Genomic DNA, 21,108 nt, shown 5'->3' with positions numbered 1-21,108 from the left:
ACTGGACTTTTGCTCGGCACTCGACGCTTCCGGACTTTCTGCTGGACATCCGCTTCCCGGCTAGTCCAGTCTTTCACCTGGTTCGCGACACCAGGACTTTCCACCTAGGGTTACCACCCCCTAGGACTTTTGCCTGAAGCCATCGACCTGCCAAGACTTTCCGCATAGGGTTACCACCCCCTATGACCTAGGGTTACCACCCCCTAGGGTTTTTCCCTTTGCCTAACCGCAGCTAGGACTTTTCTCCACCTAGGGTTACCACCCCCTAGGACCTAGGGTTACCACCCCCTAGGGTTTTTCACTTGCCTAACCGCAGTTAGGACTTTTCTTGAAATACTCATTCAACATGTTAGATCACAACACACCTTAACTTTGAATCCTTTGCCATTATCAAAACTCAGGTTCGATCGTTAGATGCTTCCCGCACCAACAAAGTTGTTATATGCATATGAGAGAGAAATTAAACAAAAATAGATTTTGGCTGCGTCAGATAGCCTACGTCGGATTCCACTCATGGTCACGTAGGAGGTGTCGGACAGTACATGAGAGAAGCCGGAAACACTTTTGGGCGCCCTCGCATGCACTCAGTCACCTAAATTAAGCACCCACAGTGGGCGCTTATATATATAGCTTTGATCTGCTGCAGACGAAATGTTGTGTGCCACAATGATTTGAGTGCCTGGATTCAATTTTTTATTTTTCTTAAATCAACATTTTCTTAAATATGAACACTATACCCCATGAGCATCTAAAATTGTTTATCTTTAATACTATAACCCAAGAGAGAAAATCTTATTAGCTTAAACATATTATAACTCAACCCCTAAATCCTAAAATCTTAAAACCCTAAATACATATAATATACTTCGTGAGTATCTAAAATTTTTAATCTTAAACACTATAATCTAAGAGGGAAGCCTGAACTCTAGAGGGAAAATCTTATTGACTCAAATTCATTATAATCCAACTCCTAAATCCTAAAATCTTAAACTCTAAACATATATAATATTCTCAAAACAAAAAAAAATACTCAATGAATCCAGGTGCCTGGACTAATGTCACGCACAAGCACACGGTGAAAGGTCTGCAATAAGTATATACATAAATATATATATATATATATATATATATATATATATATATATATATATATATATATATATATATATATTTCAAGCCCATAAATTAGATTTACTAAGGGTACGCTAGGTCCATGTAGTAATATAACACAAGAGTGATGTTCGAGAATCCAACAATAAATTACTGTAACAGACTCTCCCTGATAAAAAATTAATTTAATTTTTTATATCATATATTAAACTGATAAAAACAGTTACTACACTTTATGTTAACCTAAAGGTCAACAAAAATATTCTTTCTAACGTCGTCTGTCCAAGGTATTTATAGAAGCTAGCTTTTTCACTGATGGTATTATCAATCCTAAGATGTGGGATTAAAGATAAGTATTACAATACATATTTTTTATATATAAAAAAGGACATTAATATAATTTCATTTTGAGTTTAAGTAATATTAATTAGTAAAAAGTCTAGATTTTTAATAAAATAGTGTATATATATATATATATATATATAGAAATTAGCCGGCAAATAACATCTTATATATCGTCAAATAAAATATAAGAGAGCCTTTAGTTTATGAGTTTTCTATTTTTATTTTCTAAACAATGTGCTTTCCCTTTTTTTTTTAGAAAATAATTTCACCCGTTATAAAAACTAGATGAGTTATTCAATAATCAATATTCCTTTCTAAAAAAGTTTGTAAGAGTTAGATCATCCTTATAAAAGATTGCTTATAGATCCATCTCTTTCCTTTGAATTAAGACTAGAGCTATATAACTTAGATCCATCAATCTAAGTAAGAAATAATATGCCTTGATCTTTTTTTGCCATTTTATGATTAACAAAGTTCTTCCATCTTAATTGAACAATTAAATATTTATTTAGGAATAAATCTAGTTCTTATTTCTTAGTCTTACTACATTCTCTGTTTTTTTAAAAAAATGTTATATCTTTTTTTTGAAAACATATGTGAAAATACAAACCAAACATTATTTTTATAGAAAAAACACGTTTCCTACAAAAATAAAATGAAAAACGCAAATGCTCTTTCAACCTTTTCTAAGAACACAAAATTTTCCAAAAAGACAGATGCTTCAGGGAACCATCACATTGGCACATAAATACGTTCTACTCGTGTCTTATTGCACCATGTATATTTTTTTTAAAAAAATTTCCTCAACTTTAATACTATAACTTAAATCATATCCTAAACTATATATATATATATATATATATATAGTCCTATGCTGTGAGCATCATGTGTAATAGCACCATAAGATAAGTACCATTTAATATTTTTATATATATTTTGATATCCACTGTAGACGACTGAGCACCTATGGTACATGTGAGATGTCTGAATCACTTTTGAACACCCCATAAATGGACAGGGATCCTTTGGTCCAGGATCTCTGGACCACTCTTGGTCCCTTGTTTATTTATTGGTGGGATGAACTGGATCCCACCTATTTAATAGGTGAGGTCCAATTCATCCAACCAATGAATGGACAGGGACCAGGAGTGGTCCAGAGATCCTGGACCAGAGGATCTGGCCTCCTCAAAGAGATGAGATCCTCTGTCCTCAAAATGTTATGTCCTCATGTCCCAGCGCCGATCGGACGACTATGATATTTTCATGATGTACACTGCATTCTTGAGATGTGATTTAATCTGTCCGATCGACTCTGGAACATGAGGACACAGCATTTTAGGAAGAGAGGATCTCATCTGCCCATATACACTCAGTCGCCCAAATTGGGCACCCACAGTGACATATCACTTATATATAGAGAGTATATTATGTTAACTTGCACATCCCGTGTGGACGCCTCCGATCATTGGAGGCCTCCTGTGTGAGAGGCACCAACGCACGTCCATACGTGTGTGTATAATATATACTATTTCAATCCATAGAAATTAGCTGACAAATAACACCTAATAAAATATAAACCTTTTCTAAGTACACAAAATTTTCCAAAACCGACAGTGCTTCAGGGAAGCATCACCTTGGCACATAAATCTGTTCTACTCTGTCTGATATGTACCAGTTTTGGTAACGATCAAGAAGTATCATTATTGTCCGGTTTATTCAATGACCTTGAAAATAGTGACGAAGACGATGTTATAGGAGTTGTCAAATACGGCATCTCAACTTCTCTGCTTCGGCCACATTCTGCATGCTCTGAAAACAAAGAAGCATCGTAGGTAATGGATTTACAGTATCATAATAAATGCAGAGGAATACAAGTGAAAAATAAAAATTGAAAGGTTCATTACCAGAGGCAGCCTTTGATGGCCCTTTCTTCCAAGTACGCCGATGGTCGGAAAAAGTCGCCGTATGTATCAGCCCATTTGTTCAGTTTCGCGTATATGTTACCAGAGCCGACGCTGTCAGCCCAAAACACAATACCGCCCCTTCAGAGAAAACAAAATTGAATTAAGAAAATAATATCACAGTTTCAACCATGGAAATCTGAAGGCAATATCTAAAGAGATACTGGTTTATAGTCAATATTCAAAAAACTAAGGTAGATTTATATGTACAATCGAACATATTCACCTGTACTTGGGGAAACTCATTCCGAGAACAGACGCAATATCAAGATCAGAAGCTTGAATCACAACCCCTTCATCCAACACGCGGCATGCCTCGTTCACTACTGGAAACAAAATCATTTCCAGGACTTCTTGGTCACTGATATCAATCACCTACAAAGATAAATGTTGATGATTGGCAGTCATTAACTGCTAGCAAACAAATGGCAAGGCCACTATGCAAGTTTTCTCTCATCAACCCTGTTCTACTTGCAGTTGTTGCATTTAAAACTGTGCGCAATTCTCCCATATAGTGAAACTCATAACAGGACATACATATAAACAAAACTTATATAGATCATGGACGGGTAGTTAAGTACCTTTCCACTGGGCATTAGGCTGGCTCGCCTTCTACATTCATCTAAGATAGTTTGCACACTGTGATCAGGCACTGGTTTTCGTCCCTTCTCATACATGTAAAATCCCTTACCGTTACTCTTACCTGTCAAGCCTCATGATAGGCAAAAAGTGAGAAAAAGTGGAAGTCTATTAACAGAATGCAACAATTCAACAAGAAAAAGAATTACCATGTCTTCCATTTTTTACCATCAATTCATATAATTCAGACTCAAATGTTCGCCCCTTGAAGGCAGAAGCAAATATATGTTTCACAGCCAAAGCCACTCCATATCCAGCAACATCTTGGTTTCTATTAATTTAACAAATAGAAAAACTCAAATAAGCTCGGAGTGCAGTCAAGATGTCTTAGTGAGTGTTACATTAGCCTGCAAGATACCTAAACTTACTGATTAATACAGCATATTTTAGACTAAATGTAAAGAAAGGCGGTGAGAAATGGAAGTGCCACTGCAAGAATATGGAAGATCCTCCACAACCCCAAGGCTTCTATTTCTTTGACCATGTGAATGATGTAACATGCTTAGTGTGTGCCTATGTCTATAGGATATGTAAGCGCACGAGTCGAATAAGTTCAATGACTTGGTAGATCCAATCACTTCATGAGGATCCCATAGAAAAACTTGTCTAATTGTTACAAGTGTGTAATAATATCACTTGTGTTTATGCATTCATACAGCATACTTACATAAATACATAATACATCTTATATATACAAATGTAGTAGTTGTATACATTATCAATGTTCAAGCAGCAAAATAGGAGTCATTATTTACTTACAGGAAAGGGCCCATTGGCATGCCAAAACTGGTTAATACTCTGTCAATTCTGAACAAGTCCACACCTAGATTAACTAAGAATTGTGCTCCTTGGGAATATGGGAAGAAAGTTCTGTTAACTGCAAAGCCTGTGCAATTATTGACCACTATAGGAACTTTTCTTATGGCCTTTCCAACAGTAATGAGATCAAGGATCACTTGTGGAGATGTCTTGTCTGTTCGAACAATTTCAAGCAGAGGCATCACATGCGCAGGACTGTCGAACATAAACAAGGACAGAAGACATTAAGTTTCTAATCAATTGCTAAAAAACAAAATGGTACAGCATAGATGTAAAGAAGTATGGTTATTAGTTCAAAATTTGCACCTGGACCTATTACTACCTCAACAACATTAAATATGTAGATGAAAGAATCCAGTTTATGATTAATATGCTTAATAAAATTCAAACAACTAGAAGTAAAAAATTCATGAGATAACCCAGTTCAGCCAGAAGCAAATCGTGATTCCTTGGATGTTTGGCTTAAAAAAGTAACTTTAAAATACCAAAGATAACCATGACTTCGGTTCATAAATGATATAAAACCTTGGATTCGACTGGGTTTTTCATAAATGATAAAAAACATTAACCTTGGATGGTTGGCTTAAAAAAACTTTAAAATACCAAAGATAACCATGACTTTGGTTCAAGAATTAGTTTTCCTCAGTCATAAACAAAAATTTGTTTTGGGGAACAAGATCAGAGTCGAATTCTTGCCTTTGAGGGGGATTCATGTTGTTATTGGATATCACAAATGAGGAAACCAACTCAACATGATAGAATTGAGATTTCACCTTCCTCAATTTCCCAACAGCAAGGGACTGATGTTTTTTTGTTTCTGTGATGCTTCTCTCCACCTCCAAAGAGATTTACTCTCATGAGCAAAATGTATCACACATTGATCAGGTATATGAAGCAACTTTTAATTTAAAGCAGGAGACTAACCATTCAAGAATATTTAGTTACTATCCTAGGAATGTGGTATGAACTTCCATATATCAACCAATCTAATAAGTGTCAGTATAAATAATGGTGTTATAAATTCAAACTTGCTTGCAGAAACTACAATACCATCAATCACCAAAGCTTAACTCGCTTGCTTCTGGTTCCCTTGATAGCACCTCCAATCATGGCGATAAACATAGTTCCTTTCCATAGTATGTTGATTATCAACACAACAATCATCCACCATGACATGACAATGTTTGCTAACTGATGCAGATCTAGTCTCTATTTAATAACGTCAAGGTTAGATGATAAATTAATATCTTTCACCTTGCCTTTTGATTATTGAAACATTTTCAACCCAAAGTTTAAGTAAAATTTTCTCCGGGAAATGTTGCTTCTCACAATCAGTCATTTGAGGTTGTGATTACTAAATTTCCCTTAACTTTCTTGAGACAACATCCTACACTTTCCTATGCACTAAAGCAGAGAAAACATCACAGACCTGAAAAAGTGTGCCCCAATAATTCGATCCTGAGACTGTGTCTTCTGACCAATAATGTTGAGATCAATGGTGGATGTGTTGGTTGCAAAAATGCAATGTGGAGGGCACATCCTTTCAATATCAACAAATATTGACTGTTTAAGAGACACATCCTCGACAACACACTACAAAAAAGAAGAAACTTGTATGAGTAATTTTTAGAAAAGAAAAAGCAAAGCCAGAACATCCAAGAGTACAAATGTGTTGACAAAAGCACACAAAATAGTTAGGTAAACTTCTTCATGATAGCTGCAATCCATCTAATAACTTAATTTCTCCAATTTTAGTATTAGAACTCACGCCAAAATTGAGATTTGACCTTGGAGTAGAGAACACAAGTTCTCCTTGGATTCACAAAGGGAGCCTACAATTTTCTTGCTAAAAGATAAAGAAAGTATTTCTTGGGATTAAAACTTGTTGGTCTACTGCTGTTAAAACATTTCTCTAAATGCTGCGTAACTGTATCCAAGGTCTTTGGCTTTCATATTTTAGTTCCATAGAAAATGACTGCATATCAATCTTACCATGCACTTCTTTCAAATATACATCATTAGCTTCTTCAGTTTTTTGATAAATCAATTTCAAAGCAAACAAAGAAATATAACTTTATAATATACATTAAAGTTTGAAGAATAACCTCAATAACCATATCAACATCGATGAACTCTGAGTAATCCAGCACCCCCTTAAGAATTGACAAAGCAGACTTCATCTTTTCATGTGTCAGCAACCCTTTCTTCACAAAACCTTCAAGGTTGCCTGTCGAAAATAATGCAAGAGCAATATTCTTAAAATTATAAAACTAAAAATGATAATTTTAAACTAAGATACATAAGAAATTCCAAAGGAAAAAAAACAATCAGATCTGCAGTGACAATGAAATGCAAAGTTTTAAAATTGCTTATAAGGTATTAAATGGTAAAAGACAAGAAGTTTGGAGTTAAAAGGGAGGTTACCATCTATTTCTTACCTTCTATAGTTTTCAATCCTTTCTGCAGAAAACTAGAATTAAGTTCTTTCAAAGTGACAGATATGTTATTTATGATGAAGCAAGTAGCTATTCCAGAACCCATGAGACCACCGCCAATTACAGCAACCTTTTTTATTTTTCTAGGTTGGAGGTTGATATTGGTGATATTAGGTACCTGGGAAAACATTTAGATGATAAGAAATTAAGAAAAAGGCGAGACAAAATTGTCTAGTTCAAATTATATTAAGGACCTTTAAATCTTAGGAAAGAATAAAGTGAACAAAAATAGTTAATTACTTTAATTAATAATGGGAAATAAAGGTTGTGAGATCCCTGAGGCTGTATGATTGAAATGCACCTTCCTAATCAGAACTTCACAAAACTCAAATTCTTTTACTTTTATACATTTTTTGATAGAGGAAAGTGTACAAAATTTAAATAGGATATGAAACTAGAATCAAAACTAAATTGCTTAATTGGAGGCCTGTTAGCATTCCATTTTCAACCCTCATCACATTTGCCTTGCAAAATTGGGCACTAGTTAGTGGAATACCCCCTTCATGAATATATAAGTATCAAGTATTATATGTGTCATGCCGATGATAGAGAATAAGGGTTGCATCCATAATTTTAATCAGAATTACCTTTGTAACTGCACGCTGTGAGAAAAAGCTGTGAATTAACCCTTTTGTAGTGCTTGAAAGGATCAATTCTTTAGAAATCTTTGCTTCCTGAATTCAAAATGTCAACTCTAAATCATAGTTCAATAAGGTGAAATCAGTGCCCGATAAACAAGAATGATATCTCAATCTTAGTATGCTGTCGATTTTTTTTTTTTAATTTTAGAAAAGGACATTGAACTGAAATTTCTGTAGTTCTCACAAGCAAACACAGACAATTTATATGCAGAGTTATCTGAAAACTCAAAACAAAATAATTTGTCAAATGTCAACTATAAGGATGAAAAGTCCCAACTTAAGATCACTACTGCAACATAGTGCAGAGGTCCTGTATTTGTCCAAGATTAACATGTTATTAGTTAAATTTATGAAAGTAAACAGCATGATGTGAACAGCTGCCTGATAATTGAATGAGGGATTTGGGGCCTTTCAGGATGATTCAAGTTTATTGCTTGCATAAATGAGAAGGTTTCGTGTAATTAATCCCAGGTTTCAAAATTGTTTTGTGTTGGTCGGTACAAACAAAACATCTCATTCCATCGCAGCCAACTAGCATGCAGAACAGATAGAGATGTGGTGTTAAACTGTGAAACCACAGCCAACTAACACAAAAACATTATTACATGGAGGCTTCTTCCTAGATAGACAGACATTAGATTTTTTTAGAGGCACAATTCTAGCTTTGGAGATGGAGGTGAGATGGTGTTTCTCCTTCTGACATCCTCATCTTCCCCTAGGCGCAGCTATAGCACATGATCATGATTCTTCTTCTGATCAGTGATAAGCACACAATTCTGTTGTTGATTTAACCTCTTAACACACAACAGCATGAGCCTATGAATGAGTAGTTAGACAAGTACTTGGTAGTTCTTTCCTCCTTTTCTTTGTCTTCTTCCTCCTCTTTTGTACGTGGTGTCTCCCAGGTTCTTCCTCCAGGTTGATGCCAACCGGCACAACCTAGGTATGCTGGTGGCACCACCAACACACCATCATGTTGAGCCAAGGACCAACATCCAGGAACAAAATGAGACTTCAAACTTCGTTCAAGCCTATTTCTAAGCTACAAATAAGTAGTAGTTGACCTCATACCAAGTTAAAGTTGGCTAATTAAACTGCTTATTCCTAAGGCCTAAGATCCAATTAATGAAATCTCAAAGGAGAAAAAAAGATACCAAATATCCTAATTCATCATTTTCAACTCCTATGTTAAAACCATTTCGAAAAAATAGATTTTAAAGCTTTCTCATGTGTTATTGGTAGCATAATGCATCAGATTAGAAAATACTAGCAAAGCTTTCTTGCACAAAATTGTTTAAGATAACCAACACTTTGTGATTATTGCAAACCCATAAAAGAAAAAAAATAAAGAATAATTCTTACTTTCAGAAGACCAGCATATCCTCCGAAGTTTACACCCTCCTCAATTGCATCAAGGCATGCTTTGTGTTGTGGCATATTAGGAGCTATCATTTTTGTCAGTTTCCTAGCAGCCTCCAGAATTTTATGAACTTCAGAAAGGGAACCAAGTCTATCGGTCCGTTGAAGTGAACTGATCCTTGGTCTTTTTTGCTGACTGATTTCCAAAGCCCAACGTCGTGAATTGTAGAGCAAATTGTTTGGAGAAGCAATATCATCAATAAGGCCATAACTTTTGGCTTCTTTTGCGATGATTGTTTTTGATAACTGCATGATATACATGTTAGTAATATGTGATCACCAAATTTTGACAGCTAATATAGAGTTCATTGATTATCATTTATTTGGTTGTGATCACACAAAGATACTTCTTAATTTATCATTGGAATGATGGTTATACACTTACTTTCAAATGAGGCATAATCAAGGTTCAAATTAATTTACCTATTATTACAGCTCCAAAATAACAAAGAAAATTAAGTAGAAAGAATTTCATTAGGCATCTCTAGAATAATAAGAGAGAGAGGAAAAAAAAAGAGAAATATAGTACTTCAACTATTTTGATAGAGATAAATTAGCATTTATGGATACAATAATATAGATACACATGTGAAAAGACATGGCATAAAAAGGATTGTCTACTGCTCAAAATTTAGTGAACCACTATTAATGAATAATTGTTAGCTTCCCACTGTTTATTTTAAAATTTAATAAAAGATAAATCAAAGAATAGTAATATTGGTTCTATAAAGAATTAAATGCAATTATTTCATCCTATCCTCTTCCCAAATCAATTTCAGATATAGTAATATTGGTTTTACTTGTGCCGAGCAGGATATATGGCCCTTTATCTTTTGAGACAGGAAGTGGCTCCCACAGATTCAAATGGTATCCTCCAATATTCCCAGTGTGTTTGTTTAGTCCACTTAGAACTTGACTCTAGAACCACCAACATACACATTCCCATTTAATTGGTTTACATTCCCATGCTTTAAACTTGTTTGCTGTGCTACACAATTACAGAACTAGCACATTATCTTGATAGAACTAATATCATGTGTTCCAAAATAGCTTAAGTTAGTTATATTATACAGTTTATGCAACAAAAACCTCATCAATTCACAGTTAGCTCACAATTGTTCATATAAGTAGAATATCATTCAGATTAAACACGTTCAGATGACAAATTTATAAGGTCAATATGAATTTAAAGTGCACCAATACAACATATCCTTCTCATTTTATTTCAAGATCAACTAATATATCAATCAGACTAATATGGTAAATTAATTAACAAAAATGTATATTTTTTGGAGCAAAAATTTCAGAATACTATATTCATATCATAGAGAAAATATTTTTCAACATAATCAAAGTTTGAATCCATTGAAAGGGAAAGAAAATTGTATCAAGAAGAAAGCTAACAATATTCTTCTCACTCTTTTAACTGTCCTTGATCTGATAAACTAATTATAGAAATTGGTAATTTTAGCTACATATCCAATCCCTTGGTCAATCTCTCATGTGAAGGCTACTAATCATATGGTTGGATCCAAAATTAATGAGTGGTATGCAGAGTCCTTGGTTGGTAGGACTATCCATATGGCAAAGAAGAGGATTTAAAGCATCATAAGTTTCACTCTGCTGAGTACAAATTAAATGTGTATTGGCACAAAATAATCCAAATAGAGATTTCTAAAGAACGCAGGAGTTAATCAAGAATTCAAAAAAAGAATTATGTGAGTGGGTGATTAGCCAAAGTTTGCCTTGCACTCCTCAACAAGGTTCTGCATACGACGGTCCATGAATTTATCATGTTGAAGCATGGAAGAAATTAAAGATGCATATTTAACTTGAAATTTTGTCAACAAGATAATTAAACTCATTCAGGTGTACTCGATTTGACACTTCATTTGATCACTTAGATGGCCCTCAAAACCATCGGAAGAGGTGATGTCTATGATCTAGAGGACAAGAGCAAGGTCTATTTAGATAGCACAAGGTTGGTTATACTTATAGTTATTAACAAGATCATTCTATCATTATTATATAAAGATGCTACGCTAGCATTGTCTGGATAAGCACAAATTAATGAGCATCAGTAGTGTTCTTGTATATACAGTAGACTAAAAAGTGTATGATGTCTTGTGGGCTTGCCTTAAGTTTGTGAGGGTTGGGCTCCAGATAAGTATTTCAAAAAAGAAGGTCAACACTTCATTTTTTTTTATCAATCTGGCATATGGAAGGTGACCAAGGTGTAATAAGTGTGCTCCAGTGCCTTATATTCCTTTTGAATCTCCCTAAAAATTAAGATTTTCTCTTATTCTTGTTTACAAGAGCCTTGGTCATAGCCACATTAAATTTAAAAGCTTTCTTTACTTTGGTATATCACATTTGTTTGTACCAATGTCATCGTACTGCATAAGGTGTGGCCATATGAGTCTTTCATCCCTTAAAATTGCATTCTATTTCAGAAAAGTCCATGCAAAAATATATTTGATGAATTATCTCTGTGACTAGATTCTATGTTATAATAAAGCTAAGATAGAATAAAAGCATTAGTACATTGTTTTCATAGAGATACCGCTTCTCTACAGTGACTTAGTTATAAAAGCATCTGATTGTGAGACAGTGCAAATATGCAAAAATCACTATATTCAGTGCATCCATTAACTGTTTTGAAAACGTAAGAAAATATCAGTACAAGCAGCAAAATCAAGGATAATTTGCACAGGAAGAAACACAATTTAGAGAAATATTATTTATATCAAAGGGAATATACTCACAAGCAGCATTTCTGTAGCTTTTTGTAATCCTACAAGCCTAGGAAACCGTTGTGTACCTTGAAAATAACAAGGTTTCAGTGGTATACTTAGATATGCAACAGGACAAAGTGTTCTAGTGGTCACTAATACCTCCCATCCCAGGAATAACACCAAGAGACAATTCCGGTAATCCAAATTGAGCTTCTGGAGTAGAAATTCGGGAATGACAACCCTAAATTTAACACCAGAATTTCAATGAAAACTCTCTAAAAATATAACAAAGATACAACGGCTAATGATCATCAAAAACAACACAAACCATAGCTAGCTCCAGACCACCACCTAATGCAAGCCCTTGGATGGCTGCAACTGTAGGCTTGGGAGCATCTATAAGACCAGGAAACACATAAAAGTAAACCTTTGAATATACAGAAATACAGAAACATACACAGATCCAAGTACTTTATGACAATAAGCATAGGCATTTAAACCTAAACAGATAAACACTTGCAACAACCTTCAATGGTATTGACCACAAGTTCAATAGATAGATCTGGTAGAAGTGATGGATCCCCTGCACCAGTAGTTAGATAAGACAATCATGGAATCAGCGACACTAATCATAGCACACCCAACAAAAAAGTAATTTTTCACATCATGCCTGTTTTTTGAATTTCTGAAAATACATTGATGTCAAAGCCACCACAGAACTTGCCACCCTGGCCTATCAGAAAAAATGAAGCAGAATTAATCAATTGGCACAAATTAAATTAGGTCAGATTATTCTTTCTATTTTAGCTAATTGATCAATCCATAAAATAAAAGCAGATCATCTTAAATAATTGAGTAGGTTGAAAAACTGATAAAGGGTATCCTGATCGCAGCATTCCAGCATTGGCGCACACACATTTTAAAAATCAATGCAGCTTCCAGCATCAGCGCGCACACACACACAATGCAGTCAGGCAATGAAAAAGTTTCTTCAACTGCTTTTTCCATTCGAACCACAGCAATGTGGGAAGCTGATTGCTTTTCGCATGAGGTTAGTATTAAGATGCAGCCTTGATTGAAAATGTAAACTGCATCAATGCTCCTGCACTGTCCTAGTAAAGAAATCAATGGGGAAACTAAACTAATACTTACTTTTTCTTTTAAGAAACTATAGTTTAGTGTTGGGAGATTGTTGGTGCAATCGTTCCCCGTGTGAAGGTTGACCAGTTTGACTAAACTTGAGTGGATTCGAGCTTGAATTTCGATATTTGGACAATATGTTATGGACAACATGTTTGGACAATATGTTGTTGGACAATATATGAGAAAGATCAAGGAGGACCGATACTTGAATGGTAAAGTCCTAACCAGAGGTTAGGCAAAGCAAGGTTTAAAATCTCAACCCATGCCGAAGTTTCGATCCAGACCGGAATGATACGATTTCGGTATCGTATCGTGTCGTGCCGATAAGGTTTCAGTATTTTTTATTTATATATAGTAATTATAAGATAAATATATTTATTGTGTATAATTTAAAAACAAGTTATATATTAATTTTATATAAGTTCTCCATTATTAAACAACTTAATATTATTAGAAAAAATAATATATACATACTTTTCTTTAAAAAAAAATTGATCTATTAATAATTCAAATTAAAATTGATATATCATAATATCATAATATGTTACATTACTAATACTAAAAGGAGTGACATGAATCAAATTGAAGGGTTCTTGTAATATTTTGCTTAAATAACCTTTATAATTCTTCAATGTCCAAATTAAATAATTATAATTATATAAATTAATACAAAATACTATTTTATATATAATAATCATATAAATTATTTATTTATTTATTTAATAATTTAAATAATATATATTTAAAATAGTTTAAAAAAATTAGAATATCAATTAAACATTAAATAGTAAAAAAAATACAAAATAATTAAAAAAATATATAAGAATATAGATTTGATTTATTATAATTTTTATAAATTTTTAGATTTTTAAAACAAAATTTAAATCAGTAAAAAAAATTCAGAATATTATTTAATAAAATTTATTAATATTTTTAAATTTTTAAATATATTTTTTTATTTTATTAGGATAATTTAATTAGGGTTTATGAAAGTCTTTTAAAATATCACAGTTAAGTGGGAATTGTTTGATTTAATTAGGGTTTTGCACAATAACGCCACACCCCGCGACACGCATGACCGCGACCCAGTCGCGCTCACGACCCGCAGATGCCTCCAGCGGCGCCGGAAACCTCCTGCGATGCTTTCAGCGTTGCCAGAAACGTCGCATCGTGATGCCTCTGGGGCCCCGCGACGCTTCCGGCGACACTGGAAGCGTCTAGCGAGGCTACCTATGCTGTCGAGCACGCCCGCAATTCTTCCTGGCGCACATGATGACACGACGAAATCGTCGCTAGCCTGATGTCGGTTTCAGTGCACGGGCGGAACGGTAAGTTTCGCCCGTTTAGCCCAGCACGGAACGAAATTTTGAACCGTGAGGCAAAGGAAAGTTCTAACTCGAGGGTTAGGCAAAGGGAAAATCCAAGTAGGTCAAGGAGGATCGCACATTGGTAAGGAAAGTCCAAGTGGATCATGGAGGATCGCACATTGGCAAAGGAAAGTCCTAACTGCAGTTATGCAAAGGAAAGTCCAAGTAGATCAAGAAGGACGACACGTTGACAAAGAAAGTCCAAGTGAATCAAGGAGGATCGCACGTTGGCAAAAGAAAGTGCTAACTACGGTTAGGCAAAGGAAAGTCCAAGTGAGTCAAGAAGGACCGCATGTTGGCAAGGAAAGTTCAAGTGAATCAAGGAGGATCGCACGTTGGCAAAGGAAAGCCCTGACTGCGGTTAGGCAAAGGCAAGTTTAAGTGGGTCAAGAGGGGTTGCACGTTAGTAAGGTAAAGTCCTAACTGTGGTTAGGCAAGAGGAAAATTCCAGTAGTCAAGGAGGACCGTACTTGGTGATCGTAAGTCTAACGCGAAGTTAGCAAAGTCCAAGTGGGTCAAAAGGTTGACCGGACACTTGGTGGAAAGTCCCAACAGATCACGGTTAATAGGAGAATCGGCAAGGGAACCCTAGACTTGGGTTAAGCAAGTTAAAATTGGGTAATTGATCAAGTGATCGATTAAGACATGTGCCAATCGTGAGCGTATCTCTTCGCAAAGTGCATGGTGAATCAATCAGGCGATCGATTCACCCTAAACTCAAGTGATCTATTGGAAGATGGTTTTCGCGAAGCACAGTGCATTACACTATGCTGAATCGATTGGGTTGAATTCCAATTGATTAGGGATATCGCGAGAGGCTTAATCGATTAAGCTTGGATGCAAGCAAAAAGAGAGATTCATCAAGTGATCGATTGAAGCTGCTTGATCGATTGGGTAATCGATTGGGAGAAACTCATGAGTGAACAGAGGGCTTCATAATCGATTGGGTAATCGATTAAGAAGACCCCGTAATCGATTGGCTAATCGATTAAGTGATAAAGAAAAGAGTCGTTGCAAGGTTTGGACGGCTGGATGCGCTCGGATCTGACGTGGCAATCGATTGAGGGTAAGGTCAATCGATTGGGAGCCCTAATTTGCGGGATATAAAGGCAACGACGAAGATTCAAATGCAACACTTCTTCTCCATTCTTCACCTCCGATTCTTGAAGGTTCTTAAAGCAAAGTGCTGCTGTATTTCCAAGTATCAAGAGGCAATCCACAACAACAAGAGATCAAGAGCAAAGGTCCTTCATTGTTGTATCTATTTCCTTATTCTTGTTGAATTTCTTGTTGTATCTCGTACTCGCTTGTGTATTTACTTGTACAAGGCTTCTCTGCCTCCACGAAGGAGGTTTTCATAGTGTATCTATGAGTGAAGAAGAGTGGACCCTCGGATTAGTCACCTCAAGAAGGAGGATACCAAGTAAAATCAAGGGTGTTAGCAATATGGAGTCTTTGCTTCGATTATCTATTGCAACAAATCATTGAAGAAGCGATTCGAGCTAATCACCCCCCACCCCTAGCTCACCGGAGTGTCCTAACAAGGACCTATTATCTAAAACTTTGGTTTTAGCTTTTTGGAGAAGACATATCATTGATTGAAATATAAAAAATTATGGAAGATACCATGAAGTAGAACAGGAGGGAGAGGAAGTGGAAACAGAAGGAAAAAAAATGTTACCTAGGCAAAGGAAGAGTACAAAGGGAAAGGATAAGAAAAAGATGACTCCATAATTACCCTCTTCGTCAACCTATAGCTGCCATTCCTTCACCCACAACAGCTCATTAAATTGCCCACTCTCCATTGTCACATTCGTTGTGTGCTCGATCTACATTCTCCATTCTTACTTGGTACCATTCTCGTGCTCTTTGCTCTCACACTCATTATTTTCGCACTCACTGTGCGTCGTCTCACGCTCTCTATTCTTCCGCTGGCTCCACTCCCAATACAATCAACCTCATTGGCCTTGCAATCATGCCCAATTGACCTCACGGGGCGCCACCACCTCACTATGTTCCTGATCAACCTCCGCTACATTGATCATCATTGTCACAGCCATGATCAACCTTAGCACAATGTGTGTTGTGTGCTTTCTTGTCACTTGACCGACTTTGCTAACCTCAACACTCTTAGCTTAAAGATGAGATTCCACCTCACTTTCACAAAAAAACTCACATTTTTTCAAAATTTTAGGTAAGCATTTTGTACAAAATTGACTCCATAAAAGGGATTTCAAGCCCCGTCCGCCAAAATCTATTCATAGGTCAACGACAAATGGAAGCTTTTTCCTCAACACTTGTGTCCTTCTACAAAAGAGGCTTCAGTCTTCCAGAGTAAATGGACAATTAATGAGCTTCAAAAAATAGGACCTGTCATCTTTATTGGATGGAACAGTAAGGGATTAACCTATGTTCAGCCCATTTAATATACTTTTTTTGTATATTGCCTACATAAATAGATTTCACAATTGATATATTATACACTGACCTCTTTTTTGTTTTGGAATAAGCATTGGTTACTGCTTAATTTGTTAGTTGATTCAGCTGTATTGTTTTCTATAATCTTTTGACTTAACTTTTATTTATATTTCCAATTTTTCTAATATATTTATGAAATATAATTAAACATAAAATATTAGAAAAGAAAAATGAGCATAGGTCCATTTTTCAACATATATACATGAACATGAATACTAGTTGAAGCAAACAATTGTGATTCTTCAAGAATTCCCAAGAACTAACAACTAATGGAAAATACATCTATGGGAAAAAAAAAACTTCATTTACATTTTACATACCTCCTAAAGAAAACAAAACTAGAAATTATGATAAATTGATTTAATAAAACCTCCATTTGACTTGACCACTTGTACCAAGTCCGTTAATATCCATAATGTACAAAACAATAACCAGTTTATAAAATTACTAGGCACAATTCAACTGCATATATACAAGGCAGTGAATACAACTTCTAGCTAACAATTTTGATTCTTCAAGAATTTTGAAAGAATTAACTAATAGGAATTCACTTGTGAAAAAATATAAGATTTTGCATTTTTCATGCTTCATTAACAGAAAGACTTCAAAAATTTAAACTTACATAATTGGTTTTATAAAAATAATGAAGTCTAGAGCATTGGCCAGACTCGAGAGACCAGGAAGCCAAGTACAAGGAGGATAATCTCCTCAATCAGAGTGTCAAAAGTTGAAAAGGAAGATGCATGGTAGGGTAGAGGCTGCAAATCCGAACTCCAAAGGAGAGCCAAATAGCTAACAATCTTAAGTGATGCAAAATCACACTACCTCTTAATGGCAAAACAGGTTCCTAACTTCATAACGAACAAAGGGAAGGAAGGCTTGACTTCAGAGTTCCAACACAGCACCTTCCTAGTGGGTGATCGCATAGGCAAGGCGGTAAAGATCAATCGTGTAACAAATTCAATGTCATCAAGGAGACACGCTAGTATTTGCATAGAGTTGGATCTGAAAGAAAGCTTAATCTCTAGATTCAAATTTGAGAAAATTGGGCTAGGAGTTATACAACCTCGAGTATTAAAACCTACACAGAGTATGTTTCAGTCACAATGCTGAGGCTTTCCCACTATCCAAGCAAATCTGAAAGCACAGAGATCTGACAACCCATGGCAACCAGGGAGAAGCAGGTTCAGCAACCCGTGAGCCTGAAACTCTGCAGCTTGGCCATTCACGAAATCTCAAAAGACCTTCTGGGAATGATAATGGTGAATGAGACCACAAGGGAGGGAAACCGAGAGTGGGGTAAATTTCAAAGTTTTCTCTCGAGTTCAACTCTGCTGGAACTAGTCAAATACAGGCAAAAGCTGGTGAATGATATAGAGGATCCAGCTACAGCTATATAAAAGTGGTCTAGAGATGGAACTCATAGCGCTAAAACAGACTATGAGAAGCTACCGAGAGATGAACTGACAACTCCATTTCAGAGCAGTCCGATCTGGAAGTCTGTATGGAAATGGGCAGCCCCCAACAAGTGAGAATCTTTACTGAAAGATGATGAATAGTGGACTTTTAACCGACATGGAACAACGGGTTTATCTAATCAAACTAGCTGCTGTGCTTGCCCAACCGCTGCAGTAACTGCTCTTCATGTCCTGAGGAACTGGCTTGCAACAAAGCAGGTAACTAGAGGAATGCAAGGCCAGAACCTACCAGTGGTCGGTCCTACCTTCATGCAGATAGTGATCAGAGCTACCTTCGTGCTTAACGTGGTTGACACAGAACTTCAAGCCATCAAGGTGGAACTCAAAATAGCCTGGGAAGATGATTCCAGGGAGGCTGCGATCTGCTTAATGGGATCGACCGGACTTCCTAAGGAAGGTTGAAAACCCTACGAAACCGCTGTAAACACTGCCGTATGGAGGAGGAACCTGGTGGCCGATGCACTCGCAAGCGAAACCTTGAAAAAGATGCTCGACTTCACGTTCCTTAAAAAGCTCCTACGGGACCTGACATCAAAAGCATGGATTGTCCAACGTTGTAGCTTCAACTGGCTTTTGTGATTTCCATTATGAACTAGAATTCAGCCTCAAGGCTATTTTTTTTTTTAATCAAAAAACAAATAATAAATTGAGTTTATAAAACTTCCGTTTGACTCTGACCGCCCATTCCGCCAAAAACACAACGCATAAAAACCAAACACGGCCAGATTAGCAAGCAAAACAATCTAGAACTAGCGCTTACCTGTTAGCACAATGGCTTTGACGTCACTTCTACTCATCGCTTCCGCGTACTTCTCCTTCAACCCAGCAACAACTGCAATAACCCATCCACGATCAATACCACAAAAAAAGGGGCGAAAGGAAAGAAACCCTCGAATGAAGACCGTATACAAACACAACAAAGTGGCGAAAGATGCAAACAGGCAAAGCAAATGTAAACCCGACAAAGAGGAAGAGAATGGGGATGTACTCTTGGAGGACAAAGCATTGACCGGAGGATTGCAAATGGTGATGACTGCCACCCCGTCACTGCCGACCTCCATGGCGACACGAACAGACTCCATCCGATCCAGATGCTAAACGAGGAACCTAGGGTTCTACGACTTCGCTTCCGGCGCCTCCCCCGGCGGCGGCACGAAGAGCAACGGGAAGAGAAATCGGACGAATTGCGCACTTGGACCGAGACAAACTCCACCGTGACATCTTATAGAAGTGAGGAGGGACCCACGTACAATGGCCTCGTGGTTAGTACTGAGTGGTTTAACTTGGACAGGCCGATCCACAGAACATTGGGACCCAGCAATTATGAAAATGGTCTCCTAATAACACCAAACTGTCTTCCGATCCCATCCCACGACCGTCTTACTATCAGAAAGAAAAAAGTACCATGACCATCGTACCAAAAAAAAAAATATATATATATATATATATATATGATAATTTTAATTAATCTTATTAATTAACTATTCGGTCTCACGAAAGTTTTCTACCGATTATCATGATAAATTAGAAAGCGCACGCGACGACCAACCCAGAAGCCTGATATCTTTTGATTACGCCCCTCATTTGGAGGAAAAATTTCTATAAATATATCGTAGTTGAGATTCGAACCATGAATACTTGAGAGATATAGACATCCTACCGTGACATCATGACCCCGAGAACACCACGACCATCATACTAAACACAACGGACGGAAGCTTTCCATCAAACGATGAAAAAAAATTCTATAAATACACGACAGATGTCTAATAATCATAAACTTTTAGGGGCAGTGGTATTTATTAAATGTATTATTATAATAAATGTTGATTTAAAAAAAACAATTGGATATAAAATAAATGAATGAATTAAATGATAAATAAGGTATTTGGTAAACTAAATGGGTCAATTTTATGATTTAGGGGCATTTGCTAATGGAGATCGCCATTTTAAATTAGCTATGATAGTAAGTTAATAAAAATAAGCTTTCTAATTTGTCAACTAAATTATTTGTATATATTTTCAATACTCTGCAAATATAACCTCACATATTTTTGTATATCAGTTACTAAAAAAAAATAGATCAGCTATCTTAACGGTCCTCCTAATATCGGCTTCACGGATATGGAGGGAGGTTCATACAGGTACACAGACCATAGGTACCATGCGCCCACCGTCTGTGCTACGCCCTGAGGACTGTATATCAGTTACTAAAGTTAGCACAATATATGACATGTGATACGTAGGTTGAGTAAAATATAGATTAAATTGAAATCTTAAATCGATTTATTTAGAAAATTCGATTTGATTAATTCATAAATTTATTTTTTAAAAAGAAAATTTGATTATTTTGAATTAGTCCGTCTCTGTTTATAAAATTTAAACTTCCATAACTGCCAATAATAGATTGAGTTGACTACTTGTCCATGAATTAATTATAATAAAAATCATCAGTTGACTGCTTGATAAAAAATTCAA

At 35.9% G+C, this 21,108-nt stretch overlaps 1 protein-coding gene and 1 pseudogene across 1 annotated transcript; both read right to left on the bottom strand.

The window, feature by feature from the left end:
• Positions 1 to 1,195: 1,195 nt before the first annotated feature.
• On the bottom strand, positions 1,196 to 1,373 carry LOC121998967 (annotated as a pseudogene).
• A 1,631-nt stretch (positions 1,374 to 3,004) lies between these two features.
• LOC121998348 (peroxisomal fatty acid beta-oxidation multifunctional protein-like) lies at positions 3,005 to 19,819 on the bottom strand. Its single transcript, XM_042553248.1, has 18 exons — positions 19,619 to 19,819; positions 19,391 to 19,462; positions 12,835 to 12,897; positions 12,691 to 12,747; positions 12,493 to 12,560; positions 12,324 to 12,405; positions 12,195 to 12,250; positions 9,373 to 9,675; positions 7,957 to 8,043; positions 7,313 to 7,487; positions 6,980 to 7,101; positions 6,304 to 6,467; positions 4,815 to 5,069; positions 4,205 to 4,326; positions 3,998 to 4,119; positions 3,643 to 3,791; positions 3,360 to 3,497; positions 3,005 to 3,264 (listed from the first exon to the last, which is right to left on the bottom strand). Coding segments are annotated over exons 1-18 (2,130 nt in total). The 5' UTR covers positions 19,713 to 19,819; the 3' UTR covers positions 3,005 to 3,263.
• Between the last annotated feature and the right edge of the window lie 1,289 nt (positions 19,820 to 21,108).

Source organism: Zingiber officinale, chromosome 6A, assembly GCF_018446385.1.
Source record: "Zingiber officinale cultivar Zhangliang chromosome 6A, Zo_v1.1, whole genome shotgun sequence".
In the NCBI taxonomy this organism is placed as follows: domain Eukaryota; kingdom Viridiplantae; phylum Streptophyta; class Magnoliopsida; order Zingiberales; family Zingiberaceae; genus Zingiber; species Zingiber officinale.
This window is presented reverse-complemented; position numbering and strand designations above follow the sequence as displayed.

Bases quoted from the DNA above. Each gene is read 5' to 3' on its own strand.
- LOC121998348 (XM_042553248.1), bottom strand. From the start codon at position 19,712: ATGGAGTCTGTTCGTGTCGCCATGGAGGTCGGCAGTGACGGGGTGGCA. The intron at 9,676-12,194 runs GTGAGTATATTC...TATATCATGCAG, and splicing joins AAGCTACAGAAATGCTGCTT to TTATCAAAAACAATCATCGC. The intron at 3,498-3,642 runs GTGAATATGTTC...TTTTCTCTGAAG, and splicing joins ATGAGTTTCCCCAAGTACAG to GGGCGGTATTGTGTTTTGGG.